The sequence below is a fragment of the Daldinia loculata genome, assembly GCF_022478755.1.
Source record: "Daldinia loculata strain CBS 113971 unplaced genomic scaffold F4817scaffold_36, whole genome shotgun sequence".
NCBI lineage: Eukaryota > Fungi > Ascomycota > Sordariomycetes > Xylariales > Hypoxylaceae > Daldinia > Daldinia loculata.
The window spans coordinates 259,870-280,826 of NW_026054890.1; the positions used below are offsets into that span (position 1 = coordinate 259,870).

At 46.4% G+C, this 20,957-nt stretch overlaps 9 protein-coding genes across 9 annotated transcripts; 4 read left to right on the top strand and 5 right to left on the bottom strand.

Annotated features, from left to right (window-relative positions):
• F4817DRAFT_163824 (uncharacterized protein) lies at window positions 1-1,754 on the bottom strand. The gene is made up of 2 exons (XM_049298127.1): window positions 399-1,754; window positions 1-339 (listed from the first exon to the last, which is right to left on the bottom strand). Exon 1 carries the CDS (start codon window positions 1,133-1,135, stop codon window positions 413-415), a length of 723 nt encoding a protein of 240 aa, XP_049157571.1. The 5' UTR covers window positions 1,136-1,754; the 3' UTR covers window positions 1-339; window positions 399-412.
• Window positions 1,755-2,189: 435 nt separating this feature from the next.
• On the top strand, window positions 2,190-3,415 carry F4817DRAFT_317453 (uncharacterized protein; the record flags this gene model as incomplete). The annotated part of the gene is made up of 4 exons (XM_049300807.1): window positions 2,190-2,560; window positions 2,663-2,739; window positions 3,066-3,295; window positions 3,347-3,415. The coding sequence occupies 4 exons, from the start codon at window positions 2,190-2,192 to the stop codon at window positions 3,413-3,415; spliced, it is 747 nt and encodes a 248-aa protein (XP_049157572.1).
• A 2,433-nt stretch (window positions 3,416-5,848) lies between these two features.
• Window positions 5,849-7,318, bottom strand: F4817DRAFT_342450 (ribosomal family S4e-domain-containing protein). The gene is made up of 3 exons (XM_049303907.1): window positions 7,211-7,318; window positions 6,622-7,044; window positions 5,849-6,477 (listed from the first exon to the last, which is right to left on the bottom strand). The coding sequence occupies exons 1-3, from the start codon at window positions 7,222-7,224 to the stop codon at window positions 6,126-6,128; spliced, it is 789 nt and encodes a 262-aa protein (XP_049157573.1). The 5' UTR covers window positions 7,225-7,318; the 3' UTR covers window positions 5,849-6,125.
• A 778-nt stretch (window positions 7,319-8,096) lies between these two features.
• Window positions 8,097-9,948, bottom strand: F4817DRAFT_163946 (uncharacterized protein). Its single transcript, XM_049298130.1, has one exon. The coding sequence runs from the start codon at window positions 9,827-9,829 to the stop codon at window positions 8,195-8,197; it is 1,635 nt and encodes a 544-aa protein (XP_049157574.1). The 5' UTR covers window positions 9,830-9,948; the 3' UTR covers window positions 8,097-8,194.
• Window positions 9,949-10,894: 946 nt separating this feature from the next.
• Window positions 10,895-12,515, top strand: F4817DRAFT_163948 (uncharacterized protein). Its single transcript, XM_049298131.1, has 4 exons — window positions 10,895-11,523; window positions 11,582-11,800; window positions 11,987-12,095; window positions 12,190-12,515. Exons 1-4 carry the CDS (start codon window positions 11,462-11,464, stop codon window positions 12,277-12,279), a joined length of 480 nt encoding a protein of 159 aa, XP_049157575.1. The 5' UTR covers window positions 10,895-11,461; the 3' UTR covers window positions 12,280-12,515.
• A 121-nt stretch (window positions 12,516-12,636) lies between these two features.
• On the bottom strand, window positions 12,637-13,814 carry F4817DRAFT_317457 (uncharacterized protein; the record flags this gene model as incomplete). Its single annotated transcript, XM_049300808.1, has 2 exons — window positions 12,637-13,309; window positions 13,366-13,814. The coding sequence occupies 2 exons, from the start codon at window positions 13,812-13,814 to the stop codon at window positions 12,637-12,639; spliced, it is 1,122 nt and encodes a 373-aa protein (XP_049157576.1).
• Window positions 13,815-15,360: 1,546 nt separating this feature from the next.
• F4817DRAFT_359806 (protein translocase SEC6) lies at window positions 15,361-15,795 on the top strand (the record flags this gene model as incomplete). The annotated part of the gene is made up of 3 exons (XM_049306205.1): window positions 15,361-15,442; window positions 15,609-15,695; window positions 15,755-15,795. 3 exons carry the CDS (start codon window positions 15,361-15,363, stop codon window positions 15,793-15,795), a joined length of 210 nt encoding a protein of 69 aa, XP_049157577.1.
• Window positions 15,796-16,165: 370 nt separating this feature from the next.
• On the bottom strand, window positions 16,166-18,667 carry F4817DRAFT_164013 (WD40 repeat-like protein). The gene is made up of 4 exons (XM_049298132.1): window positions 18,367-18,667; window positions 18,171-18,305; window positions 16,666-18,111; window positions 16,166-16,571 (listed from the first exon to the last, which is right to left on the bottom strand). Exons 1-4 carry the CDS (start codon window positions 18,545-18,547, stop codon window positions 16,372-16,374), a joined length of 1,962 nt encoding a protein of 653 aa, XP_049157578.1. The 5' UTR covers window positions 18,548-18,667; the 3' UTR covers window positions 16,166-16,371.
• Window positions 18,668-19,342: 675 nt separating this feature from the next.
• On the top strand, window positions 19,343-20,816 carry F4817DRAFT_342461 (SET domain-containing protein). Its single transcript, XM_049303908.1, has 2 exons — window positions 19,343-19,657; window positions 19,741-20,816. The coding sequence occupies exons 1-2, from the start codon at window positions 19,538-19,540 to the stop codon at window positions 20,752-20,754; spliced, it is 1,134 nt and encodes a 377-aa protein (XP_049157579.1). The 5' UTR covers window positions 19,343-19,537; the 3' UTR covers window positions 20,755-20,816.
• The last annotated feature ends 141 nt before the right edge of the window (window positions 20,817-20,957 follow it).

Genomic DNA, 20,957 nt, shown 5'->3' on the forward strand with positions numbered 1-20,957 from the left:
CCAACTCGAATCTGGGGTAAGTGGGGGGAGTGCATGCGATAGTAGCATAAGGCCTTGTTAATTGGGTAGTTAAAGGATAACGCTACCTATCCATAAACTCGGATAGGTACACTTTTCAGTTACCGAAATATAACACTCCAGTCTCCAGTCTCCAGCCTCCAATTCAACTTAGTATGGATTCATATAATCTTTGCCAAATTCCGAACAGGTAGTTTCCCTAGTAGACCTATCATTGCGAGTCCTATAAGAGGATGAATTTAATCCTTATAATTACAGACAGCTCCAATTTATCAATGGCAACAACATTATAGGTAATATCTATTTGGGTTTCTCTTCTTTCTGCAACGCGTATTAGTACATTATACTACCCTCCATCTATCGACATGCAGAAAACTAACCATATTTAGAAGGATTAGACTCTTGGATGTCTCATTAAAGCCGAGCCGCACAATTGTATGCCATGCAAGCCAGGGTTGGCCTGCTGAGATGACAGGTCAATTCCTGGACGACGTGCCGATGGTGACTCCCTCGGAGCTCTCGGTGAATCGAGAATGAACTGAGCTATCCATTCTGTACTCGTCAGGCTCTCATCGCATTCACGCCACATGTCCGAATACTTTGGAAGTACTAGCCCCAAGAGCCGCACTAGGAAGACGAGACATGGCCGAATGCTCTCTAGCTTGAAGTGGAGCCAAAGCTCACTTGGCGATAATTGACTCTTAGTATTCTCTATCGGGAACACTTCTGACCAATGAATCGGATGCTCGTTGTCGTATTCTATTAAATCCGCCATCCGGTTTAGCGCTATATCTAAGTGAGCTAGGGGGTTCCGAAGCATCGAAACAGTCCCAAGCGGTACTCCCGCATCTTCAACGGCGGCATGGGCAGCGATAACCCTATTTACGAATTGCCGGTATAGCTTCTTTCGCCTGTCTCTCAGCCTGGATTGCTCGACCTCGGCGAGTAACTCTTCGTAAAACTGAGCGACGCGGTTAGAAGGTTCTACCCCGGCAAGAGGAAACCGAACAGGGTTTTCCCGAACGTAGAATCTTGCTATGTAGCGTGGAGGCTGTTCACCGTTCAAACATTTTCGAGCAGTGGCGATCCAGTCACAGTATACCGCGAATCTACTCATCGTTTAGCTTGAGTGATAACGGTATAACTTCAAGAATAATCTATAAGAGACGGCCTCTTGAAGAACATGTTATGTCGCAGCAGGGGAAGTTATGATACTCTTATGTACAGGGGAAGCGATAGAACCGTGCTATAAACTATGTATGTTTGTATGGGAGCACCACCGGTTCTTGGACAAACCGAAGAATCGCCAGCGAACGACTGGATACGCCATCATAGTCTCGCGCTCAGCTCGTGGGGAAAAGGAAAAGGCAAGACGGTCAATGCAAAAATCAGGTGAGAATAACGTTGTGGCGTGGTGATCAGCTCTCAACGCTGGGATCACCATCGTCCATGATTTTCGTGTAAGCAAGCCTCAGACTGATATTATCGTTACTAGTATCTGCAACTCGACAGATTTGTGCTTCTTTTACTACACTTCCGGAGAAAAGTGTCCGGAAATGGGGCGGTGAGAGAATATCATATGCTAATTATTGAACGATACCCTTCTTGATAGGCTGTTGCTTTTATGGCTGAGTGAAGCAAACTAGCTTAGGTACATCTAGATATAAGTTAAGGTATCATGTAGGTGAGTGCTATTAGAGGAAAGAATAGAAAACAAACGCTAACTATGTGATATAGTACAACGTATATGTATCCATCATGTAAGTGCTTACGGCAGTTGGGCTACCCGCATAAGCCTATAAGGTCGAAAACACGTGAGCTCCCACAGTATGTACATACCTCCTATGAGGTTATAAATTCCGTCAGCTACAAAGATGTAAAAGGTACATTGAGTACATCCATAAAGTGGAGTCACTCAGGTTAAGTACGGCTGATTGGCCTAGATGAGATCGATCTACATTAAGCACGGGAGGTTCCGACCCGTTGGATTTGGCCTCCACTTATATCATACCTACCTAGGTACCTGTTATTCGGATTTACATACCTTCACTTTCACTACCTACATACACCTATCTTATGAATACCAATATTTGAATACCAATATTTAGAGTGTTCTATTACCGTCCAATCTCCTAGACATTAGAAAGCTAAAGGACTTAGTACCTAATATAATGGGGAAAGATAAGTCAGCCAAGAAAAATATATCTTCAAATCCTTCCACGACAGCTGCTGCCAGATCACCGGGTTGGCCACCGTTTAAGCCGCCTCTACCTGTTGTGCAACTTTACCCGGAAGCCCCTGCCGATGGATTGGAGGACAAGATAATCCTACTGCGAAACTTCTGGCCAAAGAGCCTTTGTCGAGACTATGTCAATTTTCTGAAGACGCTGCCCTTGACGACTACCCCTGGCCGCCCAAAGCGTGGCGAGGCGCTAAGGGTGAACGATAGGTTCCAAGTTGATGACAACCGCTTCGCAGAGAAACTATGGCTTGAAACAGGATTGAAGGATACCCTGCTGGACGAGTCTTATAAACATCTATGGTTAGTAAGATTTTCTCCTTGCCTATCATGATGATCACTTCAATGGCTCAAAATGCCTTATTCAACTCCCAACGAACGAATATCACTAACGAATACTCATAGGGGCGGTGATGCGATAGGCTTAAATCCCAACATTCGGGTATATCGATATTCTAAAGGGCAATATTTTGATTGTCACTGTACGTACCTTTTACATTTTTCTGTCTTAGATTCCAAGGAGCGGTGTCCTTTCTGCAGCAAACTCCCTGCATTTCTTTCTCCAGGTAGCATGGGTTTGTGTCCGAATCCTCGACATCTCATTTGCCCCTTCTCGCTACCTCGATGCATCTTCTGGTCCAAGCATAAGTCGGCGGTAGTATCAAGATCATAGCCTAAAGAAGCCTCTTGTGTTGTCTTTATGGTCTAAATCTTGTAATTGGAGCGAATTAATGCTGCTCGCGGACCTTACAGCTAGAACTGTTTCTCTTTTCATATGAGAATCATGTTTACTAATATATAATTACAGACGATGACTCAAATTTAGTGACTCTACAGCACCCTGACGAGTCATCTGGCACCATTAACACCAAAACAACCTGGACGCTATTGCTATATCTGACTTCGGCGGCTGAAGGCTGTACTGGCGGAGAGACCGTTTTTTATCCTCGAGATCGCAAATCACCAAAAGAAGAAATTGCCATTGCCCCTGAAACAGGATTGCTTCTACTTCACAAGCATGGTGATGACTGTTTGCTGGTATGCTAAACGATGCCTTTCTTCTTCTGGGGAAGCTAACCCCTTTTAAAGCACGAGGGTCGAGAAGTAACAGCAGGAGAAAAGTGGATAATTCGCACTGATCTTTGCGTAAAGAAATGATTCGTTGGAGATACCTAATGCAAGAGGTTTGTGTCACTCATGGCGTCGACAAGTCTTAAACTGGGTAAGAAAATGCCTTTTGATGTGCACAAGCATTGCCACTTAAAGGCTAATAGTACCTATCACCTCCTTCCCTATAATAAACACTAATTAATATCATATTCATCTTATGTAAGCTAAACAATAATTTAGCGAGCTATTTGAAGCCATCTTCACACAAGAGAGTTTAAATAACTAGCTTCGTCCTTAAGCCAAATCGGAACATTCTCAAGCAGATACAACCCAGGTTGGCAAATCGTGCTCTTCGATAGTTTAGCGAGTATGCGTCTTTACCATTTCATATTTCCCGAGCCTTAGCAAGTCTATAATTGTCGATAAAAGACTGGGACCGCCTCTATAGCCATGTTTTCGTACCAGGTATTACATTGGGGACATCTCTGCTATATTGTTTGATGTATCACAACATAATAAAAGCCGCTTATGTAAGCCACCTAACCAGCCGTGTTTAAGGTATATAGCAAGGCTCGTCTAATAAACCCTAGCTATCCACCGGATAGTCACAGCCATATGTATCATCATCACTTACCGCTCCACACCAGAATAGTTCTACCCTAGTAACGGACTTAACATGTTTCGGCGATGGCTTCGGGGAGGTTTTCCGATGCCTACGCGACGACCGACCGGCCTACATTTTTGTACGTATGTCGCTTTAGGCTCGAATTTCATTACCCTAAACACACTCGCGCTTACGTACTAGTGAAGCCTTCAAGCAAACATCCAGTTATTCTAGTCTCTTCCTCCTGGGTCTTTCCCTGGAAAATAACTACAGAAACATGTTTTTGAATACCCTAGTTTGCCTTGTAGGCGGATTTGATGAGTTATATCAAAGTCGATTAATATGCTCAACCTACCGTATCTTAGCTGCTACTGGCTTCATTCGTGACCAACTACAAACGTCCCTATGTGCAAGTAAACGAACGTAAAGTTGAACGCTACATGTCATCTGTTATCTAAATACTATATTTCAAGATCCCCCCCTGTCTCTCCTTAATTCAAAGAGGTTATTTATGTACATGAAGGAGTTGTCAAGAGTGGCGCGGAAAAGAAGGAGCTCGAATAAAGACGATATATGGGTTTAAAATAACGACAGGCTACAGAGATCAGAGGGTTGCAGGCTTGACTGAAAGTATTATGAAGAAAATAGATAGTCCATAACAGACCAAAAGTACTTTGAATTTACAACTTCTAGGCTTCGTGTAATTCCTTCCACTAACTTGCCAATTACCAAAAGTTATCTAGATCATTCCACTTGTAATTCTGTTATCACCAAACCGTAATCATAAACTGAAATATTTATTATCTGGCGAACATTTCCTCATACAGACACGGGGAATGGTAAAACATAGACGATGATACTACTACTTAAGGTACCTAAATAACCGACCTAGGGCAAGTCCACCACCTAGACCAACATAGCTACAAGTCAGCCCCCTTAAACTTGATTTTAGACTCTATCATCTTCTCAGCATTTAGACGCCTACCTTCGGGACAGGTTCACAGACAACCTTTTAGAACTCCCCAGAAAGCTGAACCCAATATCGAACCGAGAGGACTTCAGCCCCTTTCCAAGAAGCCTAAATGCTGTATCGCCCATCGGGTTCAGGTACTAATATGCATATATCCTATGAGACCAACAACCCCCCCAGCCCAACCTAGCGTAGTCTATCACAGGTAGCTTCTACCTCTTCGAACCATGAAGCATAAACCTGTCCCGAACCCAGCCGTCGACACTAGCAAGTGAGAATTAGGTAATTACATGACAATAAACTTATACGAAGTACCTACCTACAGTCTGAAACACCTCATCACGATGTCCCAGACTTTAATTTTCTTCAGGAGGCCGGATATCATCCTCTACCCTACTAAGCCAGATACTGAGGTAGGTGTCAATACATATAGGCTCCTCTCCTACAACCGGCAAAGTAATCCATCTATCTGTATCTTCCCCCAATATCAAGAGGAATCGAGAACAAAACCAACATATTCTCCTCAACCCAGGTCGCCGGAGTTTCATTCGCTCACCCCTAAATACTACGAAGCATATGGTACATCGGGCACTGTATGTAGTCTACAGAAGGCAAATTTTTAGAATAAAACAAGCGGTGAACTGTAACAAGGATGATGGCTTCAGGAAAGATGGAACAAAGGGGACTGATAGGTGCAAGATCCCATTTACATGTCGTGCGTTAAGCACGATCATGCAGAGGATTACACTATCTGCAAGTTAATGCTAGACTGACTTGTTTTACTATCACTGGCTTGCATGATAAGAGAGAAGACTCCTCGAACGCGGCAAATTGACACAATCCTCCTGGTCTTTCCTCGTTGGGGCTGGTGCGATAGAGACGATATTAGGGGGACATGGAGGCGAGACTACGATTAGAGGCAGGGCATATAGCAAAGCATACTAACAAGAGAAGAGACACGAATCTAGCATGCAAAATCTGGAGGATCAGATACATAACTGCCTAACGTAGAGGCGGGATCAGGGGTCAATTAATTCTCATTATCATTGACCTAGGTAAACCACGAATCTTACTCCTTTGGTAAGATTGAATCGGATATGCCACAGACTCCAGTTCCCATGCGTTGTGAAAAAAGTCAACCCTCTGCCAGATCCCGTTTTGTTGTTTTACCGAAAGAAGACCATTTAGTGGCCGGCAAGAGCCTGGGCTCGGCGGCGGTCACGCTCCTCTGCAATGGTGAGCTTGACACCCTTACCCTTGGGTAGGGAGATCCAGGGCTTCTCAGAGCCGATAACGAAGACGTTGTTCTCACGGGTGGCAAAGGTGTTGTCAATAGCGTCCTTGATGTGGACGATGTTGAAACCTCCATCGTGGCGCTCACGGTGGGTAATGACACCGACACGACCCATGTTGCGACCACCAGTAGCCATGGCAATGGCGCCGGTGTCGAACTTGATGAAGTCCTCAATCTTGCCAGTGGCTAGGTTGATCTTGACTGTGTCGTTGACCTTGATGGCAGGGTCGGGATAGCGGATGCTATAAAAAAAGGCATGTTAGCATGCGCGGAGGAAGAGGGGACATACCAGCCATTAGTTCGAAGCTCGATCTTATCACAAGATGGGAAAAGGTGGTTCAACCAAAGCTTGATCCAACGGCTGAATGATGTCTGACAGAACTCACGTTCTCGCATCGTGCGTGACCAAGAATGGGATTCCGCCCTTGCCAAGTTGCACTCGCTTGACCTTGCCGAGCTTGTACTCGGCCTCCTCGGTCTGGATTCGGTGGACAGTGTATCGGCCCTTGGTGTCGTAGATGAGTCGGAAGTTCTCGCCAGTCTTCTCGAGGGTGATGACGTCCATGAAGCCGGCAGGGTAGGTGGTGTCGGTGCGGACCTTGCCGTCAACCTTGACCAAACGCTGCATGAGGATGGCCTTGGTCTCGCGGTAGTTCAAGGCATACTTCAAACGGTTGCGGATGAAGATGATGAGGGGCATGCACTCGCGCTGCTTGTGAGGACCGGCCGACGGCTTAGGGGCGTAGACACCCGAAAGCTTGTCGAGAAGCCAGTGGGAGGGGGCGCTCAGGCGCTTCTGGTGCTTCTTACTGCAGGTTGAAGTATAATATTAGTACATGTCGTGTGAAATTTCAGCGGTGGGAAATTCGACGTGGAGATGCGCGTTTCGAGGGTTGCGAGAACTTCTTGAGCAGACACATCGTTCCCCCAGATACGATTTGAAGTAAGTACGGGGTTTAGAGAGGATATACTTACGGTCCACGGGCCATTTTGACTGTTCAACGATGGGTATTGGAGTTATCGTGAAGTGGCAGATTCGTGTGGAGGGTTGTCAATTGCGACTTTGAGAAAAGTTGAATTGGATGTGCCTAATTCCAAATTTTTGCGGGAAGCGAGAAAAGGCAGGTTTGTGCCCTAGTGTGATGTGGGGCCAGTTAGGTGTTAAGTGGTCTGTGCATGGGCAGCTGCAGAAATCTCTTGGCACTTGTTCCACAAAGATCTGCTTGAAGGTACGTACCTCCATCGTCGATTCTAGACCACGAAGCCATCTGAGCGCATTTCTAACATACATACATGATACTGCTCACACACTGATATAGCATCTCAAGGGGATTGGCCAAGTACAAATAAACCAGAATTAGGAACAAAATAGTGCCTATCCACTAAGATACTCGGTATTGGAGGGCTATTAGAGCGCATATTGATCACCATTAATTAATCCTCACATATCAGAACGTACATACATCTGAGCCCAGGTAAACAACTTGAAGCCCTCAAACTCTTCCTTCGTCTTATTGCGAATATAGGATCGGTCAATACAAATTTGTGGATAATTTTAGAGGTATTTTGCTGTGACTATACAGTCAGCAGTCATTGTCATAAACCCGCTTCTTTCCATCCTCCATCCCACGGCATGTATCGTATTCGTCCCATTCGCACCTTAACCAGTGATACAACCGTATCGTATGTTCTGTAACGACAGGACCTTTATGCTCAATGAAGCATAAAATCAGGTAGATATTCCTGCGTAATTTCGACACCATTCCGGGCCGAGTTTTGGCAACATCGACTTAAAACCCATCCTTCATACCTCGGGCTACCTTGTAGTTTATCCTCCCGTCTCTAGGTAGAATGCTAGTCTTAGCCATATGTGTGCCTATCGTCACAATTTCTTAGTTCCCTTTCAAAGGAATTCACTACTTTGTGTTCTGATGCCTCCTTCGACATAACCAGGTGATTTCATCCTGGACCACGTCTCTCTGAAGGCGGCTCACTTGTAACCTGCGTGTCATCGAGGAGGAGGCGTGATATGTCCATTTCTCCCATACTACTAGACCCAAATCCGGGTCCTGTGCCTTCATTCCAGTAAAGGTTATGGTGAGGTTGTTGGGACGAATCTCCTGTTTCAATGAGACTGGAAGGCAACGGCCACTTTGGCATATCTTCCTTCGAGTTGGTTCGGTTAAGTTGGGGTTCGAGCAAAGCCGACTTAGAAACATGTAGTGAATTATCGATTGCCATATTGACAGAAGGCTCTAATAGGTTGTTGCTTCGTCCTGGCTGTCCAGGCTCTCTAACTTGCATGGCCGTCTTTTCTGTACCTGCGAACTTCTCGGGGTACTTATTTCGTAACCGATCTCGTAGGTCGGTCGGCTGCCTACTAGATAAGTTAAATCTTGGATCCCTCTGGATCTTGGTCCACTGCGGCCCGTATAGCTCAAAACCTTCCAGTATCTCCCTATCATCCTGCTCAGAAAATGGACGTCGCTCTCTCCGATGTGACTTTTTGAACGGTCCTCTGATGCCCAACTCTACTAAATCTTCCATTTTCTTACGATGGGCTCTACTCTTCCGTTGTCTCTGGGGCGTAGGATCAGAATCGTTCTGGGCCGATTGCGCCTGCTCGATTTCAATCTCTTCTTCTGTCTCGTTAAGAATATTTTCGGACATGAGACCCTTCGTGGGCTTCCCCTTAGCCTTTACGCTGGGCTGCTTCTCTCGGGATATGTCGCCTCTAGCTGACGGGCTTGCTCGGAGCTCTTCGGGGCAACAAGTCCGAAACCTGTCTTTTAGATCACCCGCAGTCCGGTCGTTGAATCTGTAATCAGGGTCTTCCAAGATGTCTGTCCATCTTCCAACACCATGCTTGCTCACACCCAGCAATAGGTGATTGGTTTCTTCTTCTGACCATTTTCGTCGCGGCTTAGCAGCCCGTCGCTTAACTTTCCCCGTTGGCGTTCGTTCGGGTTCGGATGGGGGGCTGGGATTCGTCTTCTCTTCAACCGGTTCTGATGTTTCGGGCGGCTTTGTAATACTAAGAGCTTGCGGAGGCTCGGAATGCGGACGATTATCGAACGATCCGGAAGAAATTGGCGGGAAAAGAGAAGCATCGGATGGTGGCTCGAGCAATCCTACTATAATTGGTGGAAACATATGCTGTTGAGTAGCCGCTTTCTGTTTCTTGAGCGGTTGCGGTAGCTGCACGAAGTCTTCCTTTACTGGTCGTCTCTTTTTTCCAAGGTCTTCGATGTTATCTGGCGTGTCATCTAGTATCATGCGCAGATCCTGGGACGATATATGACTTAGTAATGTTCGATCCGATGGTTGACTAATGTCGGTCCTTAAGGAGGCATTCGTGATGGTAGCCTCGTCTACGACTGCATGCAGCGAGGGCATAGACTGCGAAGCTAATTGACCTAGATTTGTGTCCGGCACTTCGGATCTCTGACCAGCATCGGGCCCGATAGGATGGAGACGACCGGACGCCTTGGGCAGAGGAAGGACTTTGATGGGCGGGAGCTCAGCATGGTGAGGCCGTGGTGTAGCAGTTGATTCGTTCAGCAGATGAATGAGTCGCGGCTCGATAGTAGCCATCGTGGGTCGATGGGAGTTGGCAAGAGAAGGGCATTGGGAGAGAAAAAAAGGGTCTCGGACGGACTCTTTGTTTGCACGGAGGGGGGGGGAGGCGGGAGGCGAGCAAAGGCGAGAAGTGAAAGTAGAAGTAGAAGTAGAAGTGGGATAGGCGATAAGGGGAATGAAGAACAGTCGAGACTCGTAAGAGACCAGGGAAAATAGTGAGGACACTACTGTTTGATCTTGTCTGAGTGAGAAATGCCACGAGAATTCGACACAGTATGTATGATACTGTCTGTCTGTCTCTGTCTATCTTTGGTAGATAGATGCGAAAAGGGTAAGAAGGCTTTAGATTTTGGTACGAGAAAAGAAAGAGAGGGAAAAAAGATTGAAAAAGGTTGTGTAGACGATCAATCACCGATAAAGCATCAAATAGATCCTAGGATCTTCACATTCTCGTTGCTCCCTTTTTTCTTTACTTTGAGGGGAGGGAATAATAACAATAGTAATAATAAATAAGAGAGAGAGAGAAAAAGGAAAACTTCTTCCTATCATTGATAGGACCAAAAGTATGGCTGCATGTGCTAGGAAATGGGAAAAAAGGTATTAGTGCGGATTGGCCGCGTTTGCGTATTCTTTTCAGTCTTCTTCTCACTGCTGCTGCTGCTGCTGCTTCACGTGAAGAAACACCATTGGAACCATTGATCCATTGACCATTGATCCCTCCTTAATAATGTACAGTGACCAGTGACCAGTGACCTACCTACCTTTATGTACTAAAACCAATGCAGCAATTTACTGAACCGATTAGGTTATGGATGATGATAGCTGCCTTCGGGGTGCCGGAACCTTTTGGGGGTCAATGGCCTGCAAAGAAAAACTCTCTCAAAAGTTATTTATGAAAAGAGTGGAAGGAAAAAAAAAAGAGAGAAATGAGGGAGGGATGTTCTGGTTACACTAGAGATAACCAAAGCAGTGAATTTCAAATTAATCATCCTCCTTTCTCGGCTGGGTAAAATGCCAAGCATTTCTCAAATCTGCAATTGCGAATGGAATTATCTGATGCATTTCTCTTTCCTTGCGGTCCGCGGACCTTGGACCTTGCCTCTTGCCTCTTGCCTCTTGCTACCTACCGTTTGATCCTTTAAAGTTTCCGTACCTGTATCATGACCCAATCGGGACAATCCCGCCTCTATCCCGCCGCTATCCTAGCAGCTCCTTCCCCTATTCTGACACCGCACTCCACGTCGGTTCGGTTCGGTACTTTTACGTACTTCGACACCATAATCGTTCGACTTACTCATCATACCTAACCCGCCATCCTTATTGTTTCAACTTCATCATCTTGTTTTCCTTTCCTTCTAGAAGGAAGCGTTCCTGCCGGACACATTCTTGTTTACTAAATCTTACGTGGGTCTAACTTCACAAGTCTAATACAAGTCTATCAAGTCTAGTTAATACATAGCCAAACGCTTATCGCATGGTTACGGTTTGACCCGCTACTATACGTGGACTCTCTTATACACAAGCAGACAGATCACTTACACCTAATACTCTATCCGTTACCCGCCACAATATATCTGGTTGGAGGTTACGTAGATATTAATATCAACTATTTATTCCAAGTTTATAATATAAAGGGTACTTGGGATTATGGCCTCGCAACTACCGGCGTTCCCCCGCACTGTCTTCACTATCGTAGAGCCTATCTCTCTGTAAGCCATAATATCTTGATTAATACGTATATCTTTACTAACTAACGTCACCCGTTAGTATTGGTGGCTTTCTCGGGCCCTTCTTAGACCCCGAGTGGTTTATAGCCTCACAGATTGACGCCCTAGATGGCAGTAATCTCGCTCCGCGAGACGATAATGCACGCCTAATCGCCCTCCAGTTAGGAAACACATACGGGCTCCTATTCCTTCTTGGAGTAGCTGTGCTATATACCACTACCGAGCTCAAGGTTGTCCGTAACTATCTCATCGCTCTATGGTTCGTTTCCCCAGTTCTTTTCATGTTTCATATTGCGGGAGATAGTAAATATTGTTTTACATTAAGTAATGCGTGGCATCCCTGTTCCTAGTAGCCCTATGTCCATCATGCGGCAGGATAGCAAACACTCCATATCCTTCTCATATAACACGCCTTACTCTAATACTAACTTTTCTCACTTTGTAGGATCGCGGATATAAGTCACGTCGGCGTTACTTGCTGGCTGCTTGGGTATGATAGAACGTTGGACGTGGGTTCGTGGAACGCCGTGACCTGGGGTAATGTTGGGTTTACTGTAAGTTATACTCCCATCCCTCTACCTCCCAGAATATTCCCAATGAGCCTACGGAGAAATGCTCGAACTACCACCAATACTGATCTAATAAAAGACCTTCCTATGCTTAACCCGTACAGCCTACCTCCTCGGGCTCTTCGGCCCAGACCGCAAAACCGTCACGACATCCAAAAAGGTTGCTTGAGCTAGGTACTTAGGTAACTGCCACTCTTAAAAATAAGTAACACTACAAGGCCACATTTGCTCGATTCATACCTATGAAAGACGAAGAGCCCCTAGTAACTAGAAATTTTCAATTGACCGGAGAATTTGACCGTAACCCCCTGAAAGCCGAGACGGCCCTTCTGCCTACCAGCCTGCCTGCAACTTAGTTGCTCATCTGTCCATATTTCCTCCCTGTCTGCAATACCTGAAAACTGTTTCCGTAACTGCAAAAGCCATAATACTATCCCGTGCCGAGATGCTCGATCTAAATAGGTAGTAATCGCCCTAACTCTTGTGTGAGAAAGGGTTATTTAGTTTTGAGACAGTTATACTGTCTTTAGTTTTCGCGCGGCCGCTTCGCTCCGTGGGGGTTCTGCCAGTCGGATTGCTGCTGGTTGCCGCTGAAGAAGGCCGGGTTGAAGTGTGCCGGCTGTTGGAAGCCCATCAAAGGCATGCCCATTCCACCCATCCCGCCCATCATACCGTTGTTCATGCCGGCGTTCATACCAGGGTTCATTCCACCTCCACCTCGTCCACCGCGCATGCCACCACCACGCATTCCTCCGCCCATACCTCCTCCAGGCATCATTCCACCACGGAAGCCGAAGTTTCCACCGCCGCCGCCGCCGCCACCCATGTTGTTAAAACCGAAGTTTCCTCCTCCCATGTTGTTATTGAATCCGCTAGGGACATTGTTATGGAAGCCGCCTCCCATATTGCTTGAGAAGTTGCGGTTGAATCCTCCACGCGGGCCAGCAAAGTTACCACGTCCTCTAAAGTTGCCGCGGTCATTGTATCCTCCCACATTAGAACCTCCTCGGGTCTGCCCATCCTTATTGGCTCGGGCAGGCGCATCCTTTGGTAAAGTCTTGAATGGGTTGTTTGTATGCGACGTATATATGACTGTAACCTTCTTGCCACCTGGCTGAGTGGACGTGGCAGCAGCGTGCTCTACTTGGTGCTTAGCAGCGGTTGCGGCTTCTTTCGAGGCGAATTCGATATAGGCTTGACTATAAGGAGGATATTAGTAAAGGATCGCTAGCTCTACCGGATAGACATTACATACCCTTTACTTTTGCCATTAACTTTGTGTTCACTGAACGTAATATCCTTCAGTTCGTCCTCGCAGGAGGCTTGTCGAATCCATCCGCGGATTTCGTCATCTGTAGTCCACCATTGAAGTTCCGAGAGCAACAGGGCACTGGTAGCACCTGGGTCGATAGGTCTGTTGCTGGACGCCTCCTTACGCTTGACGCCTTGCGGATATGACGTGGTGGGTGTCGCGCTACTACTTTGGGCATCCATGTTTTGTTGATCGTTGTCGTAATCGTCGTTATGCGCGTGTGTGGTAGATTCGGAATTAGAGCCGTTGGCAATAGTTATAGAAGAGTTGTTTTCATAAGCATGATTATTCGAATCATCGAGCCTAGAGTCATCGACATCCACATTGGTGTTGGCGTCGTTCGCGTCGTTCGCGTCACCATAGACGTCAATCTCGAAGTCCTCGTCCGCCATATCGGAAAAAGGTTGTTGAAAAGGACGTTGCAATATCAATGAGACTAAGAAGAAAGGTAGTTCTGAAGCTCTGATGTCTGTCAAGTGAGGATGTATTCAGAGTAGATACAAGTGCCTGTCGTCTTCCACTCCATATCATCAGTCAACAAGAAATACATGTTTGGATCCTCGACCGGATAAGAGAAGAAACAATTAAGAGGAAAAGAGATTTCTCACGGTATCAAAATACGTACACTTATCAGCCTTTGTGATAGATATTTCCTATGAGCTGAGCTCCTCAAGCAGGTTATCCTCCTTGCACGACGATAGGGCCCTGGATAAATGGAAATATCAAAGACGAAGCTCTGTGCTTGCAGTCTTTAGGCAGCCTTTCCTCGAAATAAGCGCGTGCGCAAGGTCCCTTATTCCCAAATGTCTGAAACTGCTGTGTGACTGCAGAAATGATGGTTGTGTAGAGTAGAGTACAAGCAGCGCGATATCTGAAGTCTGAAGTCTGAAGTCTGAAGTAGAAAAAGATGTAGAACGGTTCCCCAAGTTTTCCTATGAATTGCTCGATATTATGGAAGTATTAGTAGAAAACGTATCCCCCCGTAAAGTGTCCTGTGACCCGGTAATTGAACGGTCCGGGAATAATTAATGCCCTTTTCGATCCTAATAATCAAACGTGGGTAATAAAAAAAAAGAAAGAATAAATAAAACGACCTAAGGGTTAGGCAATGAAGAGGGACAAGAGAGTCAAGAGGGAGGAGGAAAGGAGCTGCAACGCGTCGTAAGCGGCTTGGGCAAGGTGCTACTTAGAGATACACATAGTCGGGTAATAGAGGAATGAGTCAGTCGGCACACTACACCTGGCAATGTTGACGGTTACGTGGTTGATGGGATGAAGCAGGATTGATGTGTGCTTGCCGTTGTTGAACTTGAAAGTTTGACTGTTTCTGACAGGAAACGGTTTTAGATGGACTCGACAACTAAAACCCGCCGACAAGCGACAAGTGACAAGGGGAGTTCAAGCCCGAAGGTCTAGCGCTAAATCGGTAGAACGGGCTGAGCTTTGGGGGGTGGGTGACCCACTATTTATATGTTTAAATGAGGCTGCGGGTAGGCTGTGGACAAGCACCGGTAGGTACCTAGGTATCTTAGCGTTCAACGTCCTTTGGCGGCTTACCTAAACCCGAGGTAGCATTGCCTAAAAAAGGTTGTCTGTTAGGTACATGTACGTACATACAAGAGGGATACCCCTAACTCACGTGCACATGCAGCTGGAGCTTTCATGTTTTGCTGGCCAGGCAAGCCAGGCCAGATTGCAACTGGCAGCAAGGTTCCACGCTAGCGCATTTGGAGATAACGTACCTGAACATTTACTAGGAAATCTGGCCGAATCCATCACCACTTACTTCACTTGCACCTTTCAATTACTTCTCGCTCCTTTCCTTTTGCAAGCCAACAATTCGACTTCTTCCGTCCGACAAAACACCTTTTCTTTACTTTTCTACGGACTCATCCACCTCAATCGCAACTTTACGACCATCTCCACCATCTATCCACAATGTCGGACATTCAAGATCTCCTCGAAATCCCCAGGGACTTCATCAAGGACGGCACGCAATTCCTGACGCGATGCACTAAGCGTATGTCTATCCCTCGCTCCATACCCCCGTATACCCCGTGTTATGTCTGTGGAGCTCGATTATCGCGAGCTGAATAGACGGATACAAGGAACAAGCAAAGCAAGGCAGAAGCAGAACAGCGAAGACATAATATAAGTACGGGTATGCTAACAACTTTATTCCACAGCCGACAAGCGCGAGTTCATCCAGATCAGCAAGGCCGTCGGTGTTGGTTTCCTAGTCATGGGCGCAATTGGCTACTTGATAAAACTAAGTATGGCTTCACTCACATATACGAAGGAGAGGAGTCGTTTACTAATATCATGCCCACAGTTCACATTCCCGTCAACAACATCCTAGTCGGAGCCGCATAAAAGATTCAACAAATGGATTTCGAGGCGCGGAGTTAGGTTGGCTAGGGTGCACGACAACGGGAGAGATGTATAGTGAAGACCGGGACGAATAAAGACATTCATAATACCATACATGCTACGAGATGTCGGTACTAGTGTGGCATTATACGATATACGATTGATCATCACGGTTGGGGTCGAGGAAAAGCTATAGGTTTTACTCGATTATTTAATCACAAAGGGGGACGCAAGCTCGAGATCATAAAGAACGCTCCTATATTTGCTCTAGCTGCGTTGGCATCTCTATAGGCCATTGTATAAAATTGCTTTTCAGTGCTTCATGAAAATGAGCGAACTTGTGGAAAATCAGCCAGTGTGCGCCCTGATATATATTTATCATGCCCCCTAAATCCCCACATATGCCTTGAAAGCGCAAACGCCTCGTTCAAGGTGTCCATAAGTTAGTGTCTGATAAAATATACAAATGAGACAGCCAAATTAGAAGCATAATGGCCGTAAAAGCAAAGAGGATATGTCGCTCCAAAAAAAAAACCCCCGTTCCCTAGTTCCCAGTCCATACTATTCGTCTCGAATTCGTTAGGCGATAATTTCATCATCTTCTTCATTATCGTCCTCTTCTTCAGCATATCCTCTAGGGCGACGAGCCGAGCCTACCGGCCTCAGTTTCTCGTCATACCGTGTACCCATACGGGGTTCAGCCTCATCCGTCGAGGACTCGTTAAATGAGTGCAACGTGACCGTACCCAGGGCGTTATCCCAGCCGTTCAGTGACGATGCTATTTCTCAAAGTTAGCCTTCCGCTTTACTACCAACCCAGTACCCAGTAATCCCTAAAATGGGGGACGGAAATATATATAAACTTAGACTTACCAGCAATAAAAGGGGCAGTAGGATGCCAGCTCGCATCCCTAACAACTGTCGACCAACCTTGAGATCTATACCCGCCGTAGGACCTGCGTTGGGCGCCGGTCTGAGGCAATGCCTGTGTGGACTTCTGAACGTCTATGATACCGGCAATGGTAGCATCCATATTGTATATATAGACTTTACCGTCGTGGCTACCTGTGTACACATAGCGCGAATCGGTGCTACCGGGTGGCGAGAAGTGACAGCGGATTAGGGTACGCAGTACCTCATGGCCGCGGAAGGTTACCAACGAGTTGTCATTTGGATGTGGGAACCAGTCGGCATCGTCGAACCGGCCCCAGCGGTAGTCGAATTCGGTGTATCGTGTGTGTTGCCGCGGATTCAGTTCCTGGAACCGCGCTGTCGTATACATCATCTTCAGATCCCAAAGCTTCATGCTCTGGTCCTTGCCGTTGCTTAGCAGGTATCGGCCATCGTTTTTACTATCCAGATACGTTAGACCCTGAATATGGCCGACAAACGCGCCGGCCTCTCGTCCGTCTCCCATGCTCCGTCGGTCCCAGACTTTAATCGTCGCATCGTCACTACCTGAGTATAAAATGTGAGGTGACGACTTATCCGCAAAACACACCGCGTTAACGTCATCATCATGGCCCTCTATCGTATGCAACACCTGACGCGATTCGATATCGTATACGACGATAGAACTTGCGTTTGTTCCAGCTACTAGCTCCCGTCCGTCGCCAGAGAACCGGATCGAAAAGATACCAAATCCGCCACGCCAGGTTATCCTTCCGTTTCCCGATAAATTCAACATGTATGGATCACCCGTGTCGTTCGGATCAGTCGGTGCTAAGCAGACATTGCTCTGGATAGAAGTGTACGCTAGCCACTTGTTGTCCGGACTTAGAGATGCATCTGTCAGGGTCCAAGAACCGAACGTAAACGGCACTGTCTTGTAATGCCGCCAGCTATACGGGTTAGATGTGTCGTACATCCGAACCTTCATGTCTTTAACGCAAGCGAAGTAAAAGTTGCCATCATCTGAGAATTGACCCGAGTAGACGTTATCGTCGTAATTAATAATCATTTCGGCATCCGAGCTAGGAATCATAGACTGCGCCATCATGCTTTGGTTGATCTGGCGAGACCTCCTACTCCCTATGCCAAGCTCACGATCAAGTATCCGGCGAGCTATTTGCTTCTTTGAGCTAATAGAAGATTGACTCTCATTCGCGCCGAACGTGCCGGAGTCCATCAGACTTCTCCCTTCGTCGCTTGGGACTTTAGGGAATCTATCCGGGTCCAGTTCGCGCCGCCGTCTCCGGTACCCGAAGCTAATATCATTATCGCCGTCATCTTCGCCTTCGCCAAATACCAAGTGACCGAGGTTTGATCTTCGGAGGAAATCTAGGACTTGTCGTTGCGATAGTAAGCCGGTACGGCGGCCTATATATATATCAGCTGTCAGCTCACAATTCATCGATTTCTAGTAGCTTGGGACGCACTACTTATCAAGTTGATTAGGCGCTGCTGTACAGCTACCCTCTCAGCGTCTGGCAATTGCGAACCTTCTCCATTGCCGCCTTCTTCATCGTCGTCTCCCACATGCACTACGAACTGGATGTTCCCCTCTTCAGCATCTGGGCGTGTATTTGTTAGCTAGCTGTAGAGCTTCTAATTCGTTCAGGGAGTCTCGCATACCATGAAACTCATCTTCATCCTCGAATACGTCGTGCGCCATGTCATCTTCATCTATATCCTCCTCCTCGTCTTCTTCGTATTCGGGATCACGCTCGTCGTCATCATCTTCGGCGTCGACGAAATACTCCGGGAAATGCGCCTCCAGATCTTCCGACGTTGACGTCGACCTTGAGCTACTCATCGTGTCTAGACTGGAAGTGTTATATAGATACGTCGGTAGATTGTGTTAGTGTGGTTGTCCCTCCGGTATCTCTCCGGTATCCCTCCGATTGCTTGCTTGTTGGTGGGACGCTGGATGGAGGGATTAAAAAGAAGGAAGCTTTAAAGCCAGCAGAAAACTACCTAATGTAACTAAACTACCTATGAAATTGATAGGTTGGTCTTGCCAATATAGGTCCAGAGGGAGGTACGTGAAACTTATATGACGACACCGAAGTTCCGTAAGTTACACATGTATGGCGGGGTGTTCCTTATCATTGACTTATTAGTGCATGGTAACACCCGAGATGTCATCGGCTTTTACCCCGGACTTAAGAAGAATTGCAGCCGGCCACATCTCCGTCCGGTACACCACATTGTTTTTCTAGATGGCAAACTCGAAATATTATGATTGATGTAACAAATTTGATGAGATAATACATGTATCAAATAAAGCGGATAGAAGTGATAAATAGAAAAACATCTTGTCCCAAATACTGGCTTAAGATATATTGCGAGTATTGTACAAAGTACCTAACAAAAGAACTTAATGACATAACTAGTTATGAAAAGAAACTAATAAACTACAACAGATAGAAATAGAAAAATAACGTAGTCATCGGTAACAATTTAGAATTCATATCATTCGTTCTATATCGTTGATTCTATACCGTGGCTATATTATGTTACCTCTCACTTATTAATCTATTGGTTTCGCAAATTTCTGTATAAGTACCGGAGTTGGGGAGCACAAAATTAATTCTTCCATCTTTTTTCTGCTGTCAGTTACGCCTGCACCATCGCCAACTCAATGTTTGCTAAAGCTGTTATGACAACTACTATGCTTTCAATATATAGTCATGGCAGGCAGGGCCGGTTATAGTCTTCTTAATAATCACGTTCTTGTTATCTACCCTCATTACGAACTCATCTGTTTGAATTCTTTTCTCGTAACCTACCCAGGTACATAGCCATGGAATCACACGAAGAGCTCCTCGCTTGGGCTATAGAGAGAGGCGTTAAGCTTAATGCCATCGAGCCTAAACGTATCCCTGGTAGGGGTATTGGTATAGTTGCAGCTCGGGCGATCAAGGTCTGTTATAGTCTATTCTGCTGTGCTGAGGGTTATTCTTAAGTAAAAGCTTCGTTAAGAGTACCAACTAACACAGCATACAGCCCGAAGAGATCGTCCTTGATGTTCCTACATCCTGCATCCGTAGCATAGACACGGTTCACAAGCCCATCATCCGCCATCTCCCAAAAGCCATCTCTATCCATGGCCTTCTAGCTGCCGATCTAGCTCTGGATGCATCTTCCAAGTATGCGATCTGGAACGCAGTGTGTCCGACTCCCGAAGACTTCGTTGGTATGCCGCTAGTCTGGCCACAGGGATTACGTGCTCTACTACCCCCAGCGGCACGAGACCTGCTGTTGAAGCAGGAAGCTAAACTCAAGCTCGACTGGGCTGCTGTCTCGGCAGCATTCCCCAAGCAGCTAGACGAAGCGCGGTACAGGTATGCGTGGATGCTAGTCAACACACGGACCTTTTACTACGTCAATACCAAGCTGAAAAAGAGACCCAAAGACGACCACATGTGCCTGCAGCCTGTTGCGGACCTGTTCAACCACACCGATACCGGGGGTTGTAACGTGGCATTTGATGACGAGGGGTTCTCTATTAAGGCCACACGCGCATATGCACAGGGAGACGAGGTTAAGATTTGCTATGGCAGACATAATGGAGATTTCCTACTTGTCGAGTACGGATTCGTCATGGATGAGAATCGATGGGACGAGATTTTACTCGACGAAGTGCTGCTCTCGAGATTAAGCGAACGACAGAAGGAGAGGTTAGAGGAAGTCGGATTTCTAGGGAAATACATTCTAGACCGGGAGACGGTATGCCATAGGACACAGGTCGCGGCAAGGTTGCTATGCTGTGGAGTTAGGGAGTGGAAGAGGTTTGTAGATGGGATCGACGATGGGGAGCGCAGTCAGCAGAACGTAGATCGGTTGGTCTTGGAGCTGCTGAGGGAACAGAGGCACATTGCTGAAAAGAGGATATCCGAGGCGCAGTCACTAGATGTTGGCGAGCCGCAGCAAAAGGAGGTCTTAATTAAGAGGTGGACACAGATACAGGACCTGGTTGACTCGAATATTGCACGTCTTGAAGAGCAGAGTTCTACCTAGATACGTACCTAGGTAAACTCGTAAATAGTCGGCACGGTCATGTTTAGAAGTTAGAATCCATATTTGAATGAATAAACATTGATAGGCGTTCATGATCGTATATGTAGAAATACATCGCAAACCGCAAACGACTTGCGCCCGATTTTCGTCCAAACGCCTTGTTATAATGCCTTTTGACCCCAGCTTTTCCTTTTTCAAGATCC